The sequence below is a fragment of the Rhinopithecus roxellana genome, chromosome 19 (genome assembly GCF_007565055.1).
Source record: "Rhinopithecus roxellana isolate Shanxi Qingling chromosome 19, ASM756505v1, whole genome shotgun sequence".
NCBI lineage: Eukaryota > Metazoa > Chordata > Mammalia > Primates > Cercopithecidae > Rhinopithecus > Rhinopithecus roxellana.
The window spans coordinates 4,168,421-4,184,689 of NC_044567.1; the positions used below are offsets into that span (position 1 = coordinate 4,168,421).

Sequence of the window (16,269 nt, forward strand, 5' to 3'; positions counted from 1 at the left end):
CTGAGCTCTTCCCAGCTCCTGAGCTCCTCCCTAGATTATCTTTATATATATACAGATTTAAATATATATGTTTAACAGAGGAGGAGGAGGGACTATACTATGTTGCCCAGGCTGGTCTTGAATTCCTGGGCTCCTGCCTTGGCCTCCCAAAGTGCTGGGATTACAGGCGTGAGCCATCACCCCAACCCTCCCTAGATTCCCTTTAATGACTGTCACCTGGCCTTCCTACAGAAGGCTGCAAGGCTCAGCAGAGGCAGACTGTAAACTGGCTGGGGTGACTACAAAGCCACCGCCCGCACAGAAGGACGGGTGAGGTGGGCGGATCACGAGGTCAGGAAATCGAGACCATCCTGGCTAACACGGTGAAACCCCATCTCTACTAAAAATACAAAAAATTAGCCGGGCGAGGTGGCGGGCCCCTGTAGTCCCAGCTACTTGGGAGGCTGAGGCAGGAGAAGGGCATGAACCCGGGAGGCGGAGCTTGCAGTGAGCCGAGATCGCGCCACTGCACTCCAGCCTGGACAACAGAGCGAGACTCCGTCTCAAAAAAAAAAAAAAAAAAAAAAAAACGGGGGACAACGGGCAAAACCCATTCTGTCCTTTTGCAATATCATCTGAGCCTGGAGTGCCTAGGAAAGCTGGCCCAAGCCTCCTGTCTGTGGGGCAAGACTGCTGGGAACATTGTGAAGCTCCAGGTAGGCCTGAGAAGGTGCCTGTGCAGCTGCCTGGGCTCTGTAGGAATAGAGAGCAGGTGCCTGGAAACCTCCCACAGCAGTGAGGGCCACCCACTCTTCCAGCTCATATCTGTCCCTGTATCATTGACCAGTCCCCCAGGACACTTACAAAAAAGTCACCAGGAAGAAGTTTGCTTCCACCCTGCCACCGCTTGGTCCAGTCCCCATCGCCCTCCTTCCCTGGGCCAGGTACCTCACCTGTCTCCCAGCCCCACTCTGGCCCTCTCCCTCCAAAACAAGTGAGACAGCTGACTGGTGCCTTGAGGAAGGCCATTTATTTCCAAGATATAGACTGTACTTTTAAGACAGGACTTTTCAGAAGCAGGAAATTTTAGTTGTTGCCAGAGAGGTATGTCAAGGACACAGTGAAAGGAGCCATGCGGACGTGGGGTGGAAGGCTTTGTCCAACACTGTTACAACACTTTTGTAAATGAGCAAAACATCTTTAAAAATCCTTATAAATTCTTTATAATATGTTACACATTTAGAGACAATATTTACAATAAAAAGATGGGGGAGGGAGGGAAAGAAATCTACTTTACAGTAAATCTTTGCATAAAACAAGAGGACTGATAGACGTGGCAGCGGGTTCACCACCTACCTGGGCTTCCCTGGAATGAGTGAGGGTGTGTGGGGGCTGGCCTGGTGATTGGAAATCTATTTACAACCTGTGGGGAGAAGAGGGCGCTGGGTCCTGTCCATCCTGCAGGAACAGCCCAGCTCAGACCCCATAAATCAGTGTGTGAGTGACAGAGACACCAGGGGTGTTGACTATCCCCCCTCCTAAGGGGAAGAAGGTGGGCTTCTATGTGCCTGGGCTGTGGAAGGAACAGGCACAGATGGAAGAAAAAAAACAGGGGTGAGGGAGGTACCAGTAAGGGGGACCCTGAACCCCCCAAAACTGTCTGGGGAACAGGCAGCTGCCCGTGGTTAAAGCGCTTAGGGGGTGACTCAGACAAAAGGATGTTGGGGTGTAACCCTGGTGAGGGTTTCAGTCCTGCTTCCTTGGAGTGGCCCCAATCCCCTTCTCCAGCTCTGACAAGGAGGTGGGGCAGGATCCTGTGTGCACCAAAGGCAGGGAGCCCTGGGTGGGGGGGGGGCGAAGTGGGGACCGGGGTGAGGGTAGGGGGACAGAAGTCGCTACTAGAAACACCTTGGGACAATGACTGCACACACTCGCACACACAAACCCCTCCCTCGGTGGACATACGCATCCTACACCTCCTCCCCCCAGACATACACACATCCCCACTTACAAGCTGAGGTGGGAGGGCAGAGGAAAGAAGCAAAAAGCCAGCATCACCCAGGATCTTTCCTATAGTCTGAAACTTAGGGGTTCCCTAGTCACACGCCATGGTCCACAAGGGTCCCCAAGTGCAGCCACAGAAAGGTTCAGAAGGACCCATCAGGCGCATGTGTGCAGGGACACAGACCCCAGCAGCCCACGCCCTTTCCGCTCCCGCTCATTACCTCCGGAACCCCCTTCCATTCACTCTTAGTCCAGTTCCAGCCTTCTCTGCCCGCCCCCTGCCAGTTCCAGCACACCAACTAGAGACTCGGCGTGCTGCGCCCTCCACCCCCACCATGCACCCAGGGGCCACAGAAGAGGAGGTGCAGGCTGGAGGAGCCTCCTGGTTCCCAAGGGGCTCTGGGGAGGGGTGGGGCCCGACCGGCGCGGGAGGTGGGTATCACAGACACTGATGCAGGCGGGAGGCGGCCGAGCGGCGCGAGGGCTGGCTCTGCAGGGCCCCCTGGTCCCCGGGCGCGGGCGGCAGCGAGGCCGCGGACGACGGGGCCCGCGCCTTGGTGGACTCCAGGCTGCTGAGTCCGGAGTCCTTGTTGTCACTGTGCGCCCGCGCGTTCGCAGGCTCCGGGGGCCCCCCTCCGCCCAGCTCCTTCCACTCGTTAAAGTTGAGGTCGGTCAGCGGGCTCTGCACCACCACCGTGTGGCGGCGCCAGCTGCTCCGGCGCCGCCGGGTCTCGGGTGATAGCGGCCGCCGCAGGCGCACGGCCAGCATGTCGTCTGCTGTGCCGCGGAGCCGCAGCCGCAGCGCCTCCATGCGCGAGGGCCGCAAGGCAAGCGCCGCCGCCGAGGGCCGCAGCGACTCCTGGCTGCTGGACGACGCCGAGCCGGGCAGCTCCGGGACGCGGGGACCGCCCCGGCTTGCGCCCTCGCCGTCTGGGCGGCCCCGGGCCAGGCGGCGGCGCGCCAGGGTGTCGCAGGGCATGAGGTGGTGCGAGCTGAAGGATGGCCGGCGCGTCAGGCGCCCCCCAGGCCCCGCGCCCGCCGCGCCCTCAGTGTCCGTCTCCACGTGGCTCAGCTCGCTGCGCTCGTCGTCCGCCTCGTCCCCCGCGCCTGCCCGCCGACCGCTCGCGCCCGAGCACACGCTGCGGTCCATGGTGGACAGGGTGGAGTAGCCCGAAACAATGGAGCGCGTGTCCGCGGCCGGCCTCTCCTCCGGCGCCGCCGGGGGACTGAGGCGTCCGGGGGCCTCGGGGGCGACGGCGCCAGGCAGCGGCCCCTGCGGCCGCTCCTGAGCCCCCGGCGCTGTGGCCCCTGCCCCTGGCTTGTGCGCCTCCTGCTCCGAGTCGTCGTCGGTGCTGCTGCCCAGCCCCCGCGCCTCCCGCCGCTTCTTGCGCTTGCGGTTGACCGCCGAGATGAAGGAGATCGCCAGCATCTCCCGGGCGTACGGCTCCTTCTTGGGGGCCCACGAACCCTGTGCGGGAGACAAGTCAGGATGCGGGGGTGCGCCCGGACTCGGCCCCCTGCCCACCCCGCTCTTTTCCCTATCCGCCCCCACGCCACGGCACCCAGTCGCCACAGGCCCCAGCCAAGGTCAGCACCCACGGTTGCATCATAAAACACTCCTCCAGCCCCGTGCCGCCCTCTGTCCAGAGACTACCGCCGCGCCCCATCCCGCAGCCGGCTCAGCACTCCCGCTGGCCCAAATCCAGGCTCTCAGTTCTTTCCTGTGGGCTGGGCTGGTCTGCCAAAGCCCCCTTCCATTCTGTTTTCCTTATCCAGCCCTGGCTAAATCCTTTAGACATGGCTCTGGTGATGACGGTCTCTCCAAAGTGAATAAAGCTTGGCAGCCTGAATCCGTTTCACACACGCTCCCGGGGTGTCATCACCAGAGCTTCCTGCATGCCGATCCCCAGATCCCGGGCAGGGGCGCTCTCTGACCACAAGTCCCCCACCTCTCCACCCGCCGCCACCTGGAAACCTGCCTTCCCACCTGACCAGCATCTACAGGCCTCTTCAGGGTAACCCGCCCAAGTTCACGTCCTCCCTTTTCCGCCGGACCCCACCCGCTCCCCCCACCCCGTCAATCGCCAATCCCAGGTCAATCCCGCCGCAGGCTCTGCTCCTGCAAGTGGCTGAAAGATCCGCGTACGGTGTCATGGTTTGGATTGGAGCCACCCTCAAACTGATTTCCAACCCCAAGTTGGGCAACTTCATGCCGCTGTTCTCACCTGAGCCAGCCCTCACTGCTGCACCCTGTGGTGTTTTGGGGTCTTGGCCTTTCACACTTTCCCAGGAGGGTCCATGCTGCCGGCCATGGCCTTCTGGAAGCTGGTTTTCATCCGCCCTTCTGGCCTCTCCTCTGCTTCTTGGGGGGCTCTTCTTGCCCACCGCTTCCCCACTAAGACTCAGTGTTCCCAGGACTCTGTTCTTGGCCCCTTTGCCTTCTCTGTTTGTGTTCCCTAGAAAATACCATTCCCAAGTAGCACTGCTATCCAGGCCTCCCTGTCCAACACAACACTCTCTTCAGCTCCGGGACTCTTCTTCCCACTGAGAATCCACTTCTACCTGGCTGGCTGTAGGCTCTTAACACTCACCTATCCGGAACCACAGCATCCTACCTGCCCCTGCCCCAAACTGCCTCCATTCACATTCCTCACCTTAGGGCGGTCTTTTGACCCCTCCCTCTCCCCTCCACCCACGGCCAAGTCCTGGATTCTTCTGAAATGGCTCCCAAAGCCAACAACAACTCCTCCTCCTCCTCCTCCTCCTCCTCCTCCTCCTCCGGCAGGCCCTCATTCTGCCCTCTCTGGGCCCTCCTGCCCCTCCTAATAGGGTTTCCCCGCCTCCACCCTTGCCCCAGCCCAGGTCCCTCCTCCAGAGCCACCATTCTGAAGCAGGAATCAGATCCTCACCCAGCTTTGCTCAGAAGCTTGCATGCCCCAGCACCCACCAGGATAAAGCACATGTTCCCCAGTTCAGCACATGGAGCTCTTCACAACTTTCCCAGCCCACTGCCCTGCCCTGCCCCCAACCCCAACACAGCCCTCACGTGGAAATACAGCACTACCAACCCTTCCTTTGATGTGACCTACACTGTTACATTGCTGCCAGCCCTTAATGTCCCCCTGCCCTATTTGCTGGATGAGCTCCTACTCACCCTGCAAGGCCCAGCTTAAACATGGCTTCCTCTGTACAGCAACCTCCCAGCCCTCCCTTTGCCTGAGATGGGAGATCACTTCTCTATGTTCCCGTCGTCTCACTGTGCTCCTAGCTCTTCTCACATCAGCCTCATTTAACTCTGAGCTCCTTGGGAGCAAAGGCTGTGACTTGGTTGTTTCTGCATGGCACATAACAGGTGCCATGAACATTAAATGAATTCAATGAACATTAAATGAACTAACAATTGGTGAGTGGAGTCCCCTTAACACAGGAAGTCTTGTAGAAGCAGATGCTGGGACTGGCTCCTGTCTTGGGCTGGAATGACATGACAAGATCACGCTGCCCTTCAGCTCCTCCTCACAGACCACCTCTTGTTTCAGCCATGGTGTAATAATGAATGGAGACCCGGATGCCTCTTGTGACCACTGCAGCTACTGTCCTCTCTCTCACATTAATTAGTTCTGAGAAAACCAGAGCATGTCAGGGACTCAGGAGTCACAGGCATGTGGCTCCTGGGCCATGGTTGCCCACAATGCACAACTCCAGAAGGCACCCCCTGGAGTTGTGCAATGTGATTGCACTGCTAGGATCAGCCTGGGGCATATGGTGGCCAATACTGCTTTCTTTCCTGGCCAGTGCTCTCTGAGAGACTTAAGAGGCCGCTAGGATCATCTGATCAAACTACCGTCTCATCCCAGCTGGTTCCAGAAGCAACAAGGTCAGACTGAGTTCTCTTCCAAGGAATGCAGAGGTCAGCAGATTCACAGAGAGATCAGGGAGTTAATCCAGGATACACTGCAGGAAAGCAGGGGCCGGCAGGAGCAATGGAAGGAGGTGACAAGGACCTGATGTAGGTCACTACAATGAACTTTCTCCCTGTCACAGCGATCTTATGATGGCGGTCCCTGTCACCAGAGGTGTGCATGTGCTGGCAGGGGCTCCATGCAGAGCTTACAGGGTACCCTTGCACCAGGCTAGAGCATTATTATTATTATTATTATCATTATTATTATTATTATTATTATTATTATTATTATTATTTTGAGACACAGTCTCCCTCTGTCACCCAGGCTGGAGTGCAGGTGGCGCAATCTCGGTTCACTGCAACCTCTGCTTCCCGGGTTCAAGCAATTCCCATCACTCAGCCTCTCAAGTAGCTGGGATTACAGGCACGCACCACCAAACCTGGCTAATTTTTGTATTTTTAGTAGAGATGGGGTTTCACCATGTTGGCCAGGCTGGTCTTAAACTCCTGGCCTCAAGTGATCCTCCCACCTTGGCTTTCCAAAGTGCTGGGATTACAGGCATCAGCCACCGCACCCACAACCTTTTTTTCTTTTGTCCAGTGTATTCATTTGGCACACACCAGGCAGCTGCCAGGTGTCAGGCACATGGCTATGGAGTGGACTTAAAAACCTGGCCAGTGCAGTGCTCAGAGACCCAGACAGAAATTAGCCCAGTTCCGCCAGCCAGTCATCAACTGCTTTCACTCACTGCTATGGACTAAATTGTGTACCTCCCAAACTCACATGTGGAAGCCCTAACCCCAGTTTGGAGGTGGAGCCTTTGAGAGCTGATTAGGTTCAGGTGAAGGTGGGACTTTTTGATGGGATTGGTGCCCTTATTAGAAGGGACACCAGAGGGCTTGGGCGCTCTCACTCACTTGTGCTCTTTTCTCTCTGCCTTGCCTTATAAGGACACAGTGTGAGAAGGTGGCCATCTACCATCTACAAGACAAGACAGGCAGGGAACCCTCACCAGAAATGAGCCACACTGGCACCTTGATCTTGGACTTCTAACTTGTAGAACTCTGAGAAAAATCAATTTCTGTTGTCTGAGGCACCTAGCTATGGCATTTTGTTACAGCAGCCTGAGCTGACTTTATACTCACCCTGCCCTCAAGCTCTGATCTCACAGCCGGGCAGGGTTACCCAGGGCAGGCCTCATCTCCTAACAGGTTCTGTCTCAGAGGGGAGGCTCTGGAGCAGGCGACTTGCTGGTTGTGAGACCTGGGGCAAGTTAGAGAAGCACCTCTGGCCTCTGTTTCCTCAACTGCAAAATAAGGACAATTCTAACTCAGGGCATTTGTGAGGATTAAATTCTGAGCACAGTAACACAGCAAATGCTCAATAAATTGTAACTACTCATATTGTTGAATACTTTAAACTTAGGAATCAGCAATGACCAAAGGCATTATTGATGATGACTGGACTGCCACCTTCTGCCAAACAAGCTAATTACCAGCAGGAATACTCTAGAGAAGGCGCTCTTAGCTGGAGTCCCTGGGTAGGCTTTGGGGATCCATAAACTCCTTGAACTTGCCACAGGATTTGTGTAGCTAGGTGTCTTTCTGGAGCAAGAGTGCATAACTTCCCTCTTTTCTTTTCTTTTTTTTTTTTTGAGACAGAGTCTCGCTCTATTGCCCAGGCTGGGGGTGCAATGGTGCAATCTTGGCTCACTGCAACCTCTGCCTCTCCAGTTCAAGTGATTCTCCTGCCTCAGCCTTCCGAGTAGCTGGGATTACAGGCGTGCACCACCCACCCCCAGCTAATTTTGTATTTTTAGTAGAGATGGGGTTTCGCCATGTTGGCCGAACTGGTCTCAAATTCCTGGCCTCAAGTGATCTCCCCACCCTGGCCTTCGAAAGTGCTGGGATTACAGGCATGAGCCACCATGCTTGGCCTCCTCCGATTCTTGAAGGGGCCTGAAGTAGATGGGGAATCCCTGCATTCCAATATCTATTGTCAATGCAAAAATTTTCACGGTCAATTCTCCCTCAGGGTCAGGGTCATGGAGAGGTTTCTTATGGGGCAAGGGTTGGGGTCAAGGAATTTGAGGAACTTGAATAAGGCAGGGATGGGGAAATCAGACTGAGCCTGGTCAGGAGCTAGACTTCTCCCTGTACCAGTGGGGTGCTCAGGGGTTATTGCAGGCCGTAAAGACAGCTAAGCAGTAGGCAAGGGACCACCAGAGAGGATAAAAGTGGTCCCCTTCCCCAAGAACTTGGAATTAAGATGATAAGGAGAGTGGGGTGCAGTGGCTCATGCCTGTAGTCTCAGCACTTTGGGAGGCCGAGGCAGGAGGATCCATTGAAGCCAGGAATTCAAGAACAGCCTGCACAAAGAAGCAAGACCCCATTTCTACAAAAAATACCAAAAAATTAGGTAGGAGTGGTGGTGTGTGCCTGTAGTCCCAGCTACTAAGGAGGTTGAGGCAGGAGGATCACTTGAACACAGGAGTTAGAGGCTGCAGTGAGCTGTGTTCAGGCCACTGCATTCCAGCCTGGGTGACAGACCAAGACCTGTCTCAAAAAAAAAAAAAAAAAAATGATAAGGGAGCCTTCTGAGTATTGAACAGCTCCACTCCACTTGCCGTGGAGCTGAGAGACTGCCATGTGTGCCTGCCCACACTCCTACCCGGGATAGCCTAAACCATCCACACAGGGAGGCAGGATCAAAATGTGGCTGTAACTTGGGGCACCGATAACGCCTGGGTGTCCTGGACACAGCCGGGAGAGTCTAGAGACAGGGCTGTCACATCTAGAACAATGGTTTTTGATGAGCTTGGGAGCACCCTGTCTAAATCGAATCCTCCCTAGAAACCCAACGATGTGAGACAGAACCAAGAGTGGCTCAGATGGAGGCCGTGGGAGCTTGGATCCCTGCACGCTTGGTTCTCTCATACACCTGTTGGTGGTCATGACCCCATGGTGGCTCCAGGGAACACAGTTTGACCATCACTGACCTGGGTTTTAGAGTCAGGCAAAAGACACAGAGGCTGGTAGTTGTGAGAGTCCAGCACTTGCAGGGTTTGTGCCCACCCACAGAGCTCACAGCCCGGCGGGAGGCCAGGCCCTGGTCCAGAGGCAGCCCCTTCCCTACAGCCGGGACAGGAGGCTGCAGGCTCTCAGATGCCTGGTGCCTCCTGCTTCCCTGACTCCGATTCCTGGTCTCCCCAGTAGATGAGACTGAGACCACTGCGGCACACACAACTGAATGTCCCTGTCCCTGCAACAGTTATTCCTATCGCTGTACTTAATAGACTGGCAGCCTGGTCCGTGCCTTCGTTTCTTAGAGGCTTGGCCGGCTGGTTTCAGCTCAGGCTCAGGACAGAGCCAGTCCCTGTGCCAGAAAGTCAAGAAACACTCAGAACCTGAGAGTAGAGGATTAGAACTCAGATGCCAGAGCACCACCAAGTAAGGAGGACACCTAACCAGCTCCCCTCCCTGAGGCCCAAGAATATGCCCAAACTTCTAGTTACTTAAGTTCTGTGAGCCTTGGTTTCCCCATCTGTAAAATGGGGATGGTACAAAACTCAAGGGTCTTTCGTAAAAATGAAATGAAACCGATGTTTGTGAAAAGTTCTCTGCATACTGGTTGGCACCTAGTAGGTGCTCAGTAAATGTGCATTCCCTCCTCTTTCATCTCACACTAGTGATTGTGATGAACTCACTAGGTCACAGTGAAGTCTCCGAGTCAGTTCACAGTAAAGAAGTACTCTCTCAAAAGCACGTTCTATTGTTCAAGGCCTTATGATTGAGAAGAAGGCCTCCTGCAGGAGTTCCCAGGCTAATGCAGGAGTCAGGCAGGCACAGACTGGGAAGCAGTAAGTGCTAGTGTCTCCGGAGGAAGAAATTTCAAGCCGGGCGGCTTCAAGGAGGCGGTGGCTTGTGAGCTCTGAGGAGGTCAGTGCTGAGACAACTGGAGACAGGGTGGGGTTACAGGAAGCAAATGAGGACATCTTCTGGCCAGAAGGGGCTCAGAAGGGGCTCTCCGGGGAGTATGGAGAAGCCAGGCCCAAAGGGGCGGGGCATGACTGCTGGGCAAAGTGCTGGCTCTTGAGAAGGGGCCGCACCCTTCAGAGGCCTCGGCCTGCCCATGATGCTCCTCAGCCCCTTCAAGAAATCTGCCTTGCTTCGTGGGACCCGTTTCAGACTTCCTTCATTCTGCTCAGACTTTCCGTGACACCTTCACGCCTAGCAGAGGTCCTCACCTTCCACTTCACTGAGGAAAGAGCCATCAGCTGGGAGTGACCCCAATGACCTGCTGCCAACACTACCTGCTAGTGTGACCCCTGCCACCTCCCTCTCTTCCTACTATACCCGGGGATGCATCTGCTAGGAGCACAGGCTGCTGCTGCTTCATGGGCTCTGCGTCCAGCTCTTGTTCTCTCTCTGTCTCTCTCTCTCTCACCTGGATCATTCCCGTTGGCAAGTAAATATGTGCTTTCATCTTTTTTTGTTTGTTTGTTTTTGAGACAGGGTCTTGCTCTGTTGCCCAGGCTGGAGTGCAGTGGCATGATCACGGCTCATCACTGCAGCCTCAACCTCCTCCCAGGCTCAAATGATCCTCCTGCCTCAGCCTCCCAAGTAGCTGGGACTACAGGCATGCCCCACCATGCCTGGTTAATTTTTGCATTTTTGTAGAGTTGAGGTCTCACTATGTTGTCCAGGCTGGTCTCGGACTCCTGGGCTCAAGGGATCCTCCTGCCTCGGCCTCCAAAGGTGTTGGGATTACAAGTGTGAGCCACCATGCCTGGCTGCTTTCATCTTTTAATGAAAGTTTCCCTCAAGCCACATATTTTCCCATTTTTGTTCTGTAAATACCTCTTCACAGTTCTCACAAGAGTGGTCTATGCATGCTCTCTTCCCTCCCTCAGTTTATTAGCTCATTCCATCTGGTTTCTGCCTCCACTGTGCCTCCAAACCTGCCAGACAGATAGTCTATTTGTTCATTAGCTTAGTGTCTGTCTCTCACTAGAAGATAAGCTTCGTGAGGGCAGGAACCTGTTTGGCTCATTATTTATATTTTCAGTACCCAGCACAGTACTGATATAGAGTAGACGTATTAGCCCTAACTTTTTCAAAAGCATTGTCAGGTGATTTGGAAAGTGTTTCTTCCTCTTCTATTTTCCTTTCTTTTTTTGAGACGGAGTCTCGCTCTGTCGCCCAGGCTGGAGTGCGGTGGCACGATCTCAGCTCACTGCAACCTCCTCTTCCCAGGTTCAAGCAATTATCCCGCCTCAGCCTCCTGAGTAGCTGGGATTACAGGTGCGTGCCACCACGCCCAGCTAATTTTTTTTGTATTTTTAGTAGAGTAGGGGTTTCACCATGTTGGCCAGGCTGGTCTTTAACTCTTGATCTCAAGATCTGGCCTCAGCCTCCCAAAGTACTGGGATTACAGGCGTGAACCACGGTGCCCAGGCACCCTCTTTCATCTTCCAAAAGAGATAGTGGAGAATTGGTATTATTTCTTAAATAACTGTTTAAATAACATTTAAATAATTCAACTATTTAAATAACTATTTAAATATATCAATATTTAAAATTATACTATTTTCTATTCAGAATACTTTAAAATTATTAAAGTAAATTGTTTAAAAATTTTAAAAATTCCTTAAATATTTGGTAGAATTTAACAGTGAAACCATCTGGTCCTGAAGTTTTCATTGTTGGGGGGTTTTAAATTACATATTCAATTTCCTTAGGAGGTATAGGACTATTCAGGTTATCTATTTTTTTCTTAAGTGAGTTTTGGCAGTCTGAATCTTTCAAAGAATTGGTCTATTTCATCTAAGTTATTCAATTTATGGGCAACTTTATGCCCATAAATTCAATAACGTAGAGGTCTGTAGCCAGGCGTGGTGGCTCACGCCTGTAATCCCAGCACTTTGGGAGGTCGAGGCGGGCAGATCACGAGGTCAGGAGATCGAGACCATCTTGGCTAACCTGGTGAAATCCCGTCTCTACTAAAAATACAAAAAATTAGCCAGACATGATGGTGCGTGCCTGTAGTCCCAGCTACTCGGGAGGCTGAGGCAGGAGAATGGTGTGAACCAGGGAGGCGGAGCTTGCAGTGAGCCGAGATGGTGCCACTACACTCCAGCCTGGGTGAAAGAGCGAGACTCCGTCTCAAAAAAAATAAATAAATAACTTAGGGGTCTGTAGTGATGTCCCTCTTTCATCCCTGATATTGATAATCTGTGCCATCTTTCTTTTTATTCTGTCAGTCTGGCTAGAGGTTTATCAATTTCATTTTTTTTCAAAGAACCAGCTTTTGGTTTCATTGCTTTTTTCTAACTCTTTTCAATGTCATGGATTTCTGCTCCTCTCTTTATTTCCTTCTGCTTGCTTTAGGCTCTCCAAAGACCTTAAAGGATATCTGTTTCATTTATTATAGCACCCCACAGATTTATTGATATCCCCATTTTACAGATGAGGAAGCTGAGGATCAGAAAGTGGTTAAGTAACTCGCCCAGTGTCCCAAACTACTAAATGGTGGAGCCAGAACTCAAACCCAGGACTGTCTGACTCCAGAGTCTGTGCTTCTAACCACTGAGCCACATTGCCTCCTAGGCACCTAGGCACCTCCTAGGCAACTCCCAGGCCAGGTCCTTCTACTACAGCAGATGCCTCACCAAACACTGCCAAGGTAAGCAGCTTGGCACTCAGTACCTCCTGCCTTCCCTCCCAGGGACCATCAACTTTCCCCATGGTCCAATTGCCATACCATCAACTCTCCTGAACAAAAACCAAAGTGGGCTGGCTTGTACAGGGATCAAGCCTTCAGAATTGCCTCCATACGTACCTTGGACTTGGCTGAACTACAGGTGGTAGAATCTGTTGGTGAAAGAAAAAAAAATGAAAGTTGTATCAGGGAGAAAGAAAGCTGAGTCTTATGCACACAATTCCCTCTCCTCAAAGGCTTCAGAAACCAGGGAATTCTGAAACATAAGATCTCCCCAGGCCCAGGGAGTATGATGGACCTCTGATGTCATTTTCTATGGGAGAGGGATGGAGCAGAAAATGATGTTAATTGCCACTTCCTCTAGAGGCAGGAAGTGACATCAGGCTGCCAGCCACTGGCCCCTCATTTACTGATGGCTAAGGGCAAGGGGGCATTGTCTTTGAGCCTGGTTCCTCTTCCCTTCCCCTCCCGTCCCTGTTACTCTGAAGCACTGGAGAGAAAATGCCAAATATCAGATGCAGTCCATGGAAACCACCACAGTGAAACACAGCAAATCACAGGTGCTCTGGAGAAATGGAGACCACACAGTGCACGGAGAGGTGGGTGCCCTACATCCACCCCCAAGCACATGAGAAAGAAGAGGGACCACGTGAATAATGGATAAAAGAGCAGAAATGAAGTGGGTGGGACGCAGGAGGTGGAGTGGGCTGGTGATTAGAGCCTTGATAGGTTCCACCTCCGGACCCGCGGTGACCCTGCCCTAATGGGCAGGGTCCCCAGTTACAACCAGAGTTACGAAGGAGACTAAAAGCATGGTTTCTGTGGGACTTGGGTCCCACTCCCTTAATATCACTGGGGTGGAGAAGGAACCAGAAACATGTCCTGGCAGGTCCTCTCCAAGGCTAGAGAGGGAGCAGATTGGTCCAAGGCCCTCCCGGGGTCCCACAGGGTAGTGGGCAGGTGCGGTTAATCCACACTCTCTGGCAGGCAAGTTAGACGCCCCCTCTCCAGACCCCTCCCCCTGCACAAGGTGAGAAAAGCAAGATGGAGGACCACACACGACACACAGGGCACGGGGGGCGGCGGGTGATTAGAAGAGACACAGGGCCCCTCTCTGCCGTCCCATCCCCATGTCTCCTGCCCCCTCCTGAGCCTGCCTCTGGTGACTAGGGAGCTCCTGTGTGCCTCTGTCAGAGACAACAGAAATGCTAAAACTAAAGGGAGGGACAACCATGGCAGGGGGAAGAGTCAGTGGCTGCAGCCACAAAGGGAGTGGCCCTCATCTGTCTCTGAGGACGTAAATCATCTGTCCTCTGCCACGAGGGGGCCACAGGCCTTGCAAACATGACTTAGGGCCCCGGTTTCTTAAGCAGGAAGAGGCGGCCCATTGGGGTGACTGAGGCAGGAGTTACAGATAACTCCTGGGCGTGGCATCGCTGGTCTCCAGAGAGCCTGGGTCCCCAACCCGGATGACCAGCAGTGGTGAGACTTGGCACAGAGAGGCCGCAGCGTCTGTGGCACTGCAGGAGGGCAGCAATCCAATGCCCAGGCGTCCAGGCAACGGAGAGGGCCCTGGGCCCAGTGAGTGCCTCCTTCCTCCTGAGAAGGCGCTTTAGGATGGGAGGGGCGTGGACTGCTGGGGTAAGCTGATAACAAGCAGGGGTAACTGGCATGTCACCGTGGGGTCCTCACAGCCTGGGACATTCTGCCTGCCTCTGTGCCCACCCAGCCTTCTTATAATCACCCGCCACTGTTAGTGACCGAGGCCGCAACACCGCACTGTACCCTTTAAATCTCCAACAGGTCCGCTGGAGGAGGGGACGGGGAGGAGAAGAGGAAGGGGTGGGAGGAGAGCACGGGGAGAGGAGGAGGGAGAGGCGGGGGTGCAAGGAGAAAAGGAAGAAAAATTAAAAAGAGGAACATGCCCAGAAGGACACAGCCAGCCCGTGAGAAATTAAAGGCTAAGGAAAGAAACCAGTGAGAGAGGGTGAACAAAGCTCTGACCCTGCCCGGGGCGGGGCAGCTGCGCAGACAGGAGGCGGGCACGGGGCGAGCTGGACTTCCCCAGGGAGGGAGAAGGCCCCCAACAGCTCCATCTCCACGGCGGCTGGTGGGGCGGGGGGGCCACTGGGGTGGCGCAGGGAAGCTGGGCATCTGGCCAGGCATCTGGGGCCCGCAGGAATGTAGCGTCCACCCTCCCGCCTCCCCACGCCCAGGCCCCTGCGCTCACCTGACCCCGGGTCGCCAGGGGGCACTGTCCTGCCAATGTTGGGCAGGAGGTACTCAATGTTGGGCACTGCCTGAGGCTCCTTGTCGCCCACAGGGGTCTGCGAACAGGAGGAGGGGTCAGCTGGCATGCCCTCGGATGCTGCGCTGCTGACCCCCCAGAGGGGGGTGCCCTGATAACGGAGCCCGTGTCTCCTCCATCAGACCAGGCTCACTGGGGCAGGGACCGTCTCCCTTATCAGCCGGGTGCTCTCGAGGATGATTCCTACATGTCCCCTATTAGACAGTTCTGTGCCTTCCTCAATACCTCAGAACCATGAAGGCCAGAGTGGCCCCTTCAGCTGGGGGTAGGAGCTGTGTCTCCCATACCAGACTGGAACTCCTCCAACCTATGTCCTTCCCGGTAGCCTGGAGGGCGGGAACTGCCTTTACTCCTGAACTGGGTTCCCTCTGAGCAAGGTCTGCATCTCCCCCAGTTAGACTGGGGACTCCTGAAGGCAAGCTTTGTGCCTCTCTATCAGACTATGGGCTCCTGAGGAGAGGGTCTGTGTTTGCTCCATCAGACTGGGGAAGCCTCAAGGACAGGCACTTTCTCCGGCTTAAGTCTCACTGCCCGCCTCACCCCCAAGGACTGGGGCTTACCCCAGACCAGCCCCCATACCAGCCCGGCCCGCGGCATCACTTACTCTCTCTCCCTTGTCCTCTTCATCACTGAAGAACCAGTCTGACTGCAGAGAAGACAAAAGGAAGGGATGAAATCAGCGTAGGAAAGAAGTCTCCACCTGCTCATTCCAGAGGACCCGCTTAGGCGGCAAGGGGCGCCTCTCTCTCCACAAACCCCAGGCTGGCGGGGCTGCAAAAGAGGGCTCAGAGGGAGCTTGACGGACCCTAAAACCTGACTCCACAGACTGTAAAAAACCCTAGGGCAGAGAAAAGGTGGGACCCCAGTGTGGGAGGAAACACGGCCGGGAGTGGGAGGGGCGACCTCAGACCGGAGAAAGGCTCAGGGAGAGCTTCGCTTTTACTTTTCTCTAAACACTGTCCTGGGCACACCCCTGTGGTACACTCCTCACGGCGAGCCAGGGGGCAGGGAGGCACCAGTGCCCTTAGTGTCGGCCAGGTCCATGGCTGTAACAGCCAAGCGTGCCCCACGCCACCTGCCACCCATGGGTGCCACACTGACAACAGGGGTGTCACATACCCAGCCCAAAAAAGGAAAATGCCAGGAGAAAGGTGTTGGAGGTTTCCTGAGGGGCAGGAGGTGAGAGCTTTCTCATAAAGGCCAAACAAGAGAGAAAATAAAGATCCCTACACTTTAATATTTTTTGTAAAATTTGAGAATCTTGAAGATAAAATTCTAAGTTTTCTGGAAAAAAAAAATCCAGATTGCTTATAAATGAACACGTATCACAGATACTTGGAACTTTCAGCAGCAAGA

General features: G+C 54.2%; 1 protein-coding gene across 6 annotated transcripts in view; it reads right to left on the reverse strand.

Annotated features, from left to right (window-relative positions):
* Positions 1–990: 990 nt before the first annotated feature.
* The window catches only part of ARHGAP23 (Rho GTPase activating protein 23), an 86,294-nt gene continuing 71,015 nt past the window's right edge, over positions 991–16,269 (reverse strand). For 4 of the 6 annotated variants that reach the window (XM_010379347.2, XM_010379348.2, XM_030923908.1 and 1 more), the window contains 4 exons: positions 15,518–15,559; positions 14,836–14,932; positions 12,726–12,757; positions 991–3,451 (listed from right to left, as the gene is read on the reverse strand). In XM_010379347.2, coding sequence (XP_010377649.2) covers positions 2,423–3,451; positions 12,726–12,757; positions 14,836–14,932; positions 15,518–15,559 — 1,200 coding nt within the window. In that variant the 3' untranslated portion in view covers positions 991–2,422. Of the gene's footprint in view, positions 3,452–12,725; positions 12,758–14,390; positions 14,414–14,835; positions 14,933–15,517; positions 15,560–16,269 lie in introns of all 6 variants that reach the window. The other 2 variants (XM_010379352.2, XM_010379351.2) reach the window with 2 other exon arrangements.